The sequence below is a fragment of the Anolis sagrei genome, chromosome 6 (assembly GCF_037176765.1).
Source record: "Anolis sagrei isolate rAnoSag1 chromosome 6, rAnoSag1.mat, whole genome shotgun sequence".
NCBI classification, from domain to species: Eukaryota; Metazoa; Chordata; class Lepidosauria; order Squamata; family Dactyloidae; genus Anolis; species Anolis sagrei.
Genome location: NC_090026.1, coordinates 9,105,959 through 9,113,947, shown reverse-complemented (window position 1 = coordinate 9,113,947; position 7,989 = coordinate 9,105,959). Strand labels below are relative to the sequence as shown.

Sequence of the window (7,989 nt, the reverse complement as noted above, 5' to 3'; positions counted from 1 at the left end):
TAGAAAAGGCAGTCTTCCTTCATTTTCTTTTTCCATACTGAATTGGATGTTTGGGTGGATGCTGTTAAGATGGTCCAGGAACCTGTTGAGTTCTTCTTCTCCATGGCTCCAAATTTGGTACGATGAATGAAAATACATCCTGCCTATCAGATGTAACGGCGCTCCATGCAGTCATGCCGGCCACATGACCTTGGAGGTGTCTACGAACAACGCTGGCTCTTCGGCCTAGAAATGGAGATGAGCACCACCCCCCAGAGTTGGACACGACTGGACTTAATGTCAGGGGAAAACCTTTACCTTTATTAGATGTTTACATGATGATTCATAACAGCAGCAAAATTATAGTTATGAAGTAGCATCAAAAATAATGTTATGAAAAATGTATTGGACTGGTCTTGCTCACAACGCTCAGAATAGGAAGAAAGGGAAGGTGGGAGAGAGAGGTAGGCAGGTAAATAAGTTGGTTGAGGGCCCCACACATGTGTACATGTACATGTAAAGAGAAAAGCTGAGAGTTAATCCCGGCAGTTGGAACAAATGGCTTGGGCCCCGCCATAGCCCCGGCAGTCAGGCCCTACACACTGGCAGCAGGCATTGTGGAACCAGCGGTAGCGCCAGGCTCCCACTGATTGGCAAGCTGTCCGGCATCGGCTCATGGACAGGCACTCGTTGAAGAAAATGGACTGGCAAGGTGGTGTGGTGGCATTGAGGCCTTCAGCATCTGGGAGAACCAAGCCTGCAAGTGAGAAGAGGAAAGTTCATGGCTGTGTATCCTTCATTATTGCGACATCAATGCTTTCTCCTCTGGGCCAGGTACACTTACCTGTGTGTGGCCCCAGCAAGAGATGGTCTGTCTCTACGTGGTTCTGCCTCAGCTCCTCCTCAACTGGCAAAGTCAAGATGCTCCAGCCCATGGGAGACTCGTTGTCAGAGATGGCTGTGAGTGCCCGGAAAAGAGAGGGCACGGGAGACATCAGGTTGTGCATAGAGCTTCGCTGGGCCGGACGAGGGGCGGAGAGAGGACGTTCATCGCAGAGCCCTCGGGAGGAAAAAGTCAAGTCAGAATCCTTCCTTGGTAAGCTCTAGAATTCAAAGCCTGGCCCCCTTCCCATGCAAAAATACAGAATGGGGGACGCCTGGCTCGACAGCAGTACATGTGAAAAAGATCTTGGGGATCCTCGTGGACAGGAAGGTGAACACAGCCAACAATCTCATGTGGTTTCTAAAAAAACCAATGGGATTTTGGCCTGCATAAATAGGAGTATAATGTCTAGATCCAGGGAAATCATGCTACCCCTCTATTCAGCCTTGGTCAGACCACACCTGGAATCACACTGTGTCCAATTCTGGCCACTGCAATTGAAGGGTGATGTTGGCAAGCTGGAATGTGTCTGGAGGAGTGCAACTAAAATAATCAAGGGTCTGGAGAACAAGCCCCATGAGGAGCGGCTTAAAGAGCTGGGCATGTTTAGCCTTCAGAAGAGAAGACTGAGAGGAGACATGATGAGGGCCATGAATAAATATGTGAGTGGAAGTCACAGGGAGGAGGAAGCAAATTTGTTTTCTGCTGCCCTGGAGACTAGGATGTGGAACAATGGCTTCAAACTGCAGGAAAGGAGATTCCACCAGAACATTACGAAGAACTTCCTATGAGAGCTGTTCAGCAGTGGAACACTCTGCCTGGAGTGTGGTGGAGGCTCCTTCTTTGGAGGCTTTAAAGCAGAGGCTGGATGGCCATCTGTCAGGGGTGCTTTGAATGTGATTTTTCTGCTTCCTTGGCAGGGGGTTGGCCTTGATGGCCCATGAGGTCTTTTCCAACTCTAGGATTCTATGATCTTGAGTGAGGTGATGACATCTCTAAGCAAGAGACAATCTCATTCATTTTTTCCCAAAATCATCTAATTTGTAAACTGATGCTCAACATGTCATGCTCAGGTCACAACACCAGAAGCTACCCCTTTGAAAGTATAGGCGCTGGCCTACTGTGTCATCACAAGGGGTTGCCCCCAGAGTCCAGGTTTTGACCTGAAATCTCATCATCTGAGATTATACTGATCTGACAACCCTCTGGCTATGGTTGTCCAAGCTCTGGTTACATCCCGAATAGATTACTGCAACGCGCTCTACGTGTTTTTAATATGATTTATGTTTAAAGTGCGGTTTTACTATTTATTATTGTAGTTGTAAGGCATTGAATTTTTGCCATTATCTATGTGTAAACCACGTTGAGTCTCCCTAAATTATAGTCTGGAACACTTTGCTTGTTTGGAGTGTGAGTATGGGTTCCTGGCTCTGATGTCCTCAAACAGCAGCACAGCTTTCTGTTTTGGACGACAACTCCCAGAATCTCTCGGTTGACAATGGGGAGCGGTAGGCCACTGCCCTTGGATTCTCCTTACCCACACAGTCGCAGCAAGTCTCCCAAAGGTTGCCCAAGCAAAAGGCGCATTCCCGACAGCATGGACAACCAGCGCGGTTTGCTTCACACTGGCACACTTCCTGCCAAGAGATGACAGGTAAAGGGATCATAACATTGCCTCAAAAAATCCTAAATGAATTCCACAGTGTGGGCGCATGCTGTGAAAGCTACCACATCAAGAGTGCTCCAAAATCCCTTTGTGTGCTGATCCAGACTAACACAACTATGCTTTTGAATCCTATGAGGGTTGAATGAAAAGTAATGCCTCCACCTTCGTTACTTGGGTTTGAATGGGAATATGTTTTCGAACTGCTAGGTTAGCAGAAGCTGGGTCTAACAATGGGTGCTCACCCCGCTTCCCAGATTTGAACCAGTGACCTTGTGGTCAGCAAGTTCGGCTACTCAGTGGTTTAACCTACTGCTCACCAGGTGCAGTGTAGACTCCTATAATCCAGTTCAAAGCAGATAATCTAGGGTTCTGGGATAAAGGGCAGCGTGGAAGGGACCATAGTTCTCTTCCAAAAAGTTCAGGTTTGCTCTGTGCAAAATGGTGCTAATTATTCTTCATTTTCTGTAAGCATTTTAGCTGCTAGCCATTGCAGTGAACTGTTTATTTTAATTTGGAGGTTTAAGAAGCATGCCTCAAAAATGCTTTTTTGTGTGCAAAAAATCAAATTGGACAATAATGCTTTTCTTGTATTATTATTGTTAGTAGTAGTATTAGTAGTCATACTAATACAAAATACAACACCGAAATACAACACCGCCTGAGCTCTGCGAGCGCAGCCTTTTTCCGAATGAAGCAGCGAGTGTTTGAGGACTGGGACATCCGTAGGGATACCAAGGTACTTGTTTATAAAGCCATTGTCCTTCCAATCCTGCTATACGCCTGCGAAACGTGGACTGTCTACAGACGTCACATGCAACTCCCGGAAAGATTCCATCAGCGCTGCCTCTGGAAAATCCTGCAAATCTCTTGGGAAAACAGGCAGACAAATGTCAGCGTGCTGGAGGAAGCAAAGACCTCTAGCATTGAAGCGATGGTCCTCCGCCATCAACTCCACTGGACCAGCCACGTTGTCCGAATGCCCAAAGATCACCGTCTCCCAAAGTAGTTGCTCTACTCTGAACTCAAGAACGGAAAATGGAATGTTGGTGGACAGGAAAAGAGATTTAAAGATGGGCTCAAAGCCAACCTTAAAAACTCTGGCATAGACACCGAGAACTGGGAAGCCCTGGCCCTTGATCGCTCCAGCTGGAGGTCAGCTGTGACCAGCAGTGCTGCAGAATTCGAAGAGGCACGAATGGAGGGGTGAAAGAGAGAAACGTGCCAAGAAGAAGGCGCATCAAGCCAACCCCAACCGTGACCGCCTTCCACCTGGAAACCAATGTCCTCACTGCGGAAGAAGATGCAGATCAAGAATAGGGTTCCACAGTCACCTACAGACTCACAAGAATTCTGATCCTGGAAGACTATCCTACTCGGCCAACGAAGGATTGCCTAAGTAAGTAAGTATTTGTAGTCATGCTGGCCACATGAGGTGTCTACAGACAACGCCAGCTCTTCGTCTTAGAAATGGAAATGAGCATCACTCTCCAGAGTTGGACGTGACTAGACTTAATGTCAAGTGGAAAGCTTTACCTTTACATTAGTATTAGTATTATTTTGTACCTTGCTTTTATCTCTGTAATCTTACCTGCAGCAGGCATTTGCTGACATCACTGGCGCAAAGGGCTTTATTGCAAGTGTCGGCAGGGGAGGCCATGGCCCACGTCGCTGCCACCAAAAGCAAGCTCACGCCACCAGGCATCCCTATGGTGTTTGGGAACAAGGCAGGTGCACCTTAGAGAGAAACAAAATCAAAGGGAAGTCTCCATTCCGATCAGTTATATTTGAGGTTTCATAGTCTCATTGACAGCTTCACTTGACTGCCAACTTTTAATACTTTGGAGAGTGTGGATGAGCTCCCTCTGTCAGCTCCAGCTCCCCATTGCAGAGACATGAGAGAAGCCTCTCATAAGGATGATAAAACATCAAAACATCTGGACGTCCCCTGGGCAACGTTCTTGCAGACAGCCAATTCTCTCACACCAGAAGCAACTTGCAGTTTTTCAAGTCACCCCTGACACACAAACATACACACACAAAAAAACTTTTGAAATTGTTATGGCACTAAAGCAGGAGAGGGCAACTTTGGGGTTGGGAGAGGGTTATGTTGCCATCACCTTTACTTAAGCGGCTGAGGGGGGAAAGGAAAGGGCCTGAGGCTGTTAGGAATTCTGGGAGTTGAAGTCCAAAACACCTGGAGGGCCCAAGCTTGCCCATGCCTGTGCTAAATGCACCTATCCTGAAATATCTCGCACTTTTAGAGGCTCACATAAACTTCCCCTTATTTCTTGCCTCAAATCAAAAGGTCTTCAAGATGTTGAAAAACTCTCTTGTTATTACGAGGGTTGAATGAAAAGTAATGCCTCCACCTTCGTTACTTGGGTTTGGATGGGAATATTTTAATAAATCAAACACAGAAATAATCCTTAGATTGTGCTCTTTAACGACCATTATTCACTTTTCCATATAATCACCAGACAATTGGATACATTTCTGCCAACGATGAACAAGTTTTCTGAAGCCACCACGGAAGAAGTTGACACTTGTTTCCGCAATCAGCGTCTCACAGTTCTCTCATCCTGGGCACCCATCATGCACAGATCTTCTGATAGCCAAGCAAAGCAATAATGTGACCCACACATTCTTGTGAAATGCCGATTATTTATTTATTTATTTATTTACGCTATTTTTACCCCGCCCACATCAGCCCGAAGGTGACTTATGTTTGAAATTTCTCTCTGAATGATACGATTATCCTAAATCAATCTGTCAACCTTTTGCTTGTGAAACTCAGTGGTTGCTGTCACAGGATGTCCAACTCTTTGTTTGTCACGCAAGTCAGATGTTCTCACCTCAACATCTTTAAACTTACTCACCCAATGACACACAGTACTCACATCACACAATCACCATAAACAGCTTGCATTCTCTGATGAATCTCCTTTGGGGTGACACTTCTGTTGTCAAGAATTCAATGACTGCACATTGCTTAAGTCACATTGACCGACCGTCTGCGCAGGGCTCCATACTTCGCACTTTAACAACACAACCGTTCAATGCTAAGGCTTCTCACCAAAATGGAACTGTAGAGGAGAGTCTACTGAACAAGCCAGTACCTGCCGCATACCAGTAATCACATCTCTTGAGGAGTTATGAAGTTGGAGGCATTACTTTTCATTCAACTCTCGTATATTGTATATTTTGCCCTGGGGGTTGAGGGGTGTGCATTGCAAATTGCTCCATCGCATAGCGGCCTTTCTGGAGGAATAAAATAAGTAGTAATGACAGTACTCATTCCTGGGGGCCGAGAAAAGGGGTTCGGTTATGGGAATAACCACTTCATGCCCCCCCAGAGTTTGGATAAGTAATGTCGGATGAGAGATACACATCCCTCCAAAATCCAACAAGCCCCAAACCTCTTGCTTTTACAAAGGATGGGAGGGAGGAAACTAAGGCCTTTCCACACAGCCATATAGGATATCAAGACAGAAAATCCCACAAGATCTGATTTGAACTGGGTTTTCTGTGTCCGCCCTGCCATATATTCCAGTTCAAAGCCAATAATGTGGGATTTTACTCAGCTTTGTGGAAGGAGCCCTAGATGTATGATGGCTTCCTTCCCCAACCGTCTCAACTAGAAGGAAAGTTCAATCTGGAAAAGTTTACCTGCGGAAAGTTTTGGGAATGAGGACAGTGGAGGATTTGTCTCTTCAGAGCAAGCGCAGGCACCCACTCTTTCTTTCTTTCTTTCTTTCTTTCTTTCTTTCTTTCTTTCTTTCTTCTTTGGAGGGAAAAGAAGGAGGGATCTGAACAGAAAGAGAGGAGGGGAGAAAGGAATTTGGATGGAGGGAGAGGAGAGATGGAGGGAGGAGGAGGAGAGTGAGTTGGAGGTGGAGAAACAGAAAAACAGAGGAGGGAGAGGAAGGGGCAGCCTGTGCTCTGGGGTCCCTTCATGTTTCCAAATTTCCTTTTGCTCCTCTAAATTGACATAAGTCGCACTAAGAGAAGTAATTGCTTTGAGCACTGGCTCTCTCTCTCACTCATTTTCGTTCTTTTCCTTTTCTCCCTGCCTGTCTTGCCTTTTAAATCCTCTTTTTCCTTCATAGAAATCTCAGAATTTTCCTCCAAAGCATCTATCTTCTTTCGCTCAGCCTTCCTTATGGTCCACCTCTCACAGGGAATGCCGTTGCTTTAACTATGCAGACCTTAGTTGCCAGTGTGATGTCTCTGTTGTTCATTTATTCAGTCGTTTCCAGCTCTTCGTGACCTCATGGACCAGCCCACGCCAGAGCTCCCTGTCAGCCGTCACCACCCCCAGCTCCTTCAAGGTCAAGCCAGTCACTTCAAGGATGCCATCCATCCATCTTGCCCTTGGTCGGCCCCTCTTCCTTTTTCCTTCCATTTTCCCCAGCATCATTGTCTTCTCTAAGCTTTCCTGTCTTCTCATGATGTGGCCAAAATACTTCATCTTTGCCTCTACTATTCTTCCCTCCAATGAGCAGTCAAGCTTTATTTCCTGAATTATGGACTGGTTGGATCTTCTCGTGGTCCAAGGCATTCTCGGAAATTTACTCCAACACCACAGTTCAAAAGCATCAATCTTTCTTCGCTCAGCCTTCCCTATGGTCCAGCTCTCACGTCCATAGGTGACAATGGGGAACATAATTGCTTTAACTATGTGGATCTTCGTTGCTGGTGTGATGTCTCTACTCTTCACTATTTTGAAGGATTATGAAGCCATGCTCTTCGCATTCTATAATTCTTACAAGGACTATGGAAGTCTGTTGCAGTTTATTTTGCATGCAACACTGCAAGTTTTTGTTTTAACTCTGCTGACAAGTGTAAAGTTTTTGTGATTTATTGATTTACTATATTTGTATACCGCCATTCTCAGCCCTTAGGTGACCCAGGGCAGTTTCCTCTTGCCTTTGTGCACAGTTATTGTGCCTTTTGCATTGGACCAGACTAAATTCCGCTTAAGCGTCTCCAGCGCATCCGAACAACCACACTTACATTTCGGTCATCCTCAGTTGGTCCAGAATCTCAGTTCTGCTTTTCGCACAAGTTCCTTTCAGCAGGCCTACCTTATCTCTCCAGGAACAGGCCTGAAAGCTTCAGACATTTCAGAGGCAATTAACAACTCAGCAGACCCGTACATTACTGTATAAATGTCAGGATGCTTGTGTTAGACCATCCTTTTCAAGGTTTACGGCGTGTGATAACAATTGTTTTTCTGCCCAAGGCTGGAAGAATGCACACTGTCAGCACATCTGATGAAGTGGATTATAACCCATGCTAAAATGATCTTTAAAAGTACCACAAGACTCCCTTTCTTTCGCTGCTTTTCACATCAGTGCATCACATATGCTCATATGCAAGCACGAGCATTAAAATTGTGTTGTAGGTTTTTTTGTGCTATATGCCCATGTTTTAGAAGCATTCTCTCCTGACATTTTGCCTG

General features: G+C 45.7%; 1 protein-coding gene across 1 annotated transcript; it reads right to left on the bottom strand.

The window, feature by feature from the left end:
- Positions 1 to 279: 279 nt before the first annotated feature.
- On the bottom strand, positions 280 to 6,400 carry LOC132777632 (twisted gastrulation protein homolog 1-B-like). Its single transcript, XM_060780019.2, has 5 exons — positions 6,195 to 6,400; positions 4,117 to 4,262; positions 2,400 to 2,499; positions 824 to 1,039; positions 280 to 736 (listed from the first exon to the last, which is right to left on the bottom strand). Exons 2-5 carry the CDS (start codon positions 4,228 to 4,230, stop codon positions 516 to 518), a joined length of 651 nt encoding a protein of 216 aa, XP_060636002.2. The 5' UTR covers positions 4,231 to 4,262; positions 6,195 to 6,400; the 3' UTR covers positions 280 to 515.
- Between the last annotated feature and the right edge of the window lie 1,589 nt (positions 6,401 to 7,989).

What these genes read in the sequence shown, in the direction of transcription:
- LOC132777632 (XM_060780019.2), bottom strand. Translation starts at nt 4,230, where the DNA reads ATGCCTGGTGGCGTGAGCTTGCTTTTGGTGGCAGCGACGTGGGCCATG. An exon ending in TCAGCAAATGCCTGCTGCAG is followed by an intron (nt 2,500 to 4,116) that starts GTAAGATTACAG and finishes ATCTCTTGGCAG; the next exon opens with GAAGTGTGCCAGTGTGAAGC. An exon ending in CTTGCTGGGGCCACACACAG is followed by an intron (nt 737 to 823) that starts GTAAGTGTACCT and finishes TCTCACTTGCAG; the next exon opens with GCTTGGTTCTCCCAGATGCT.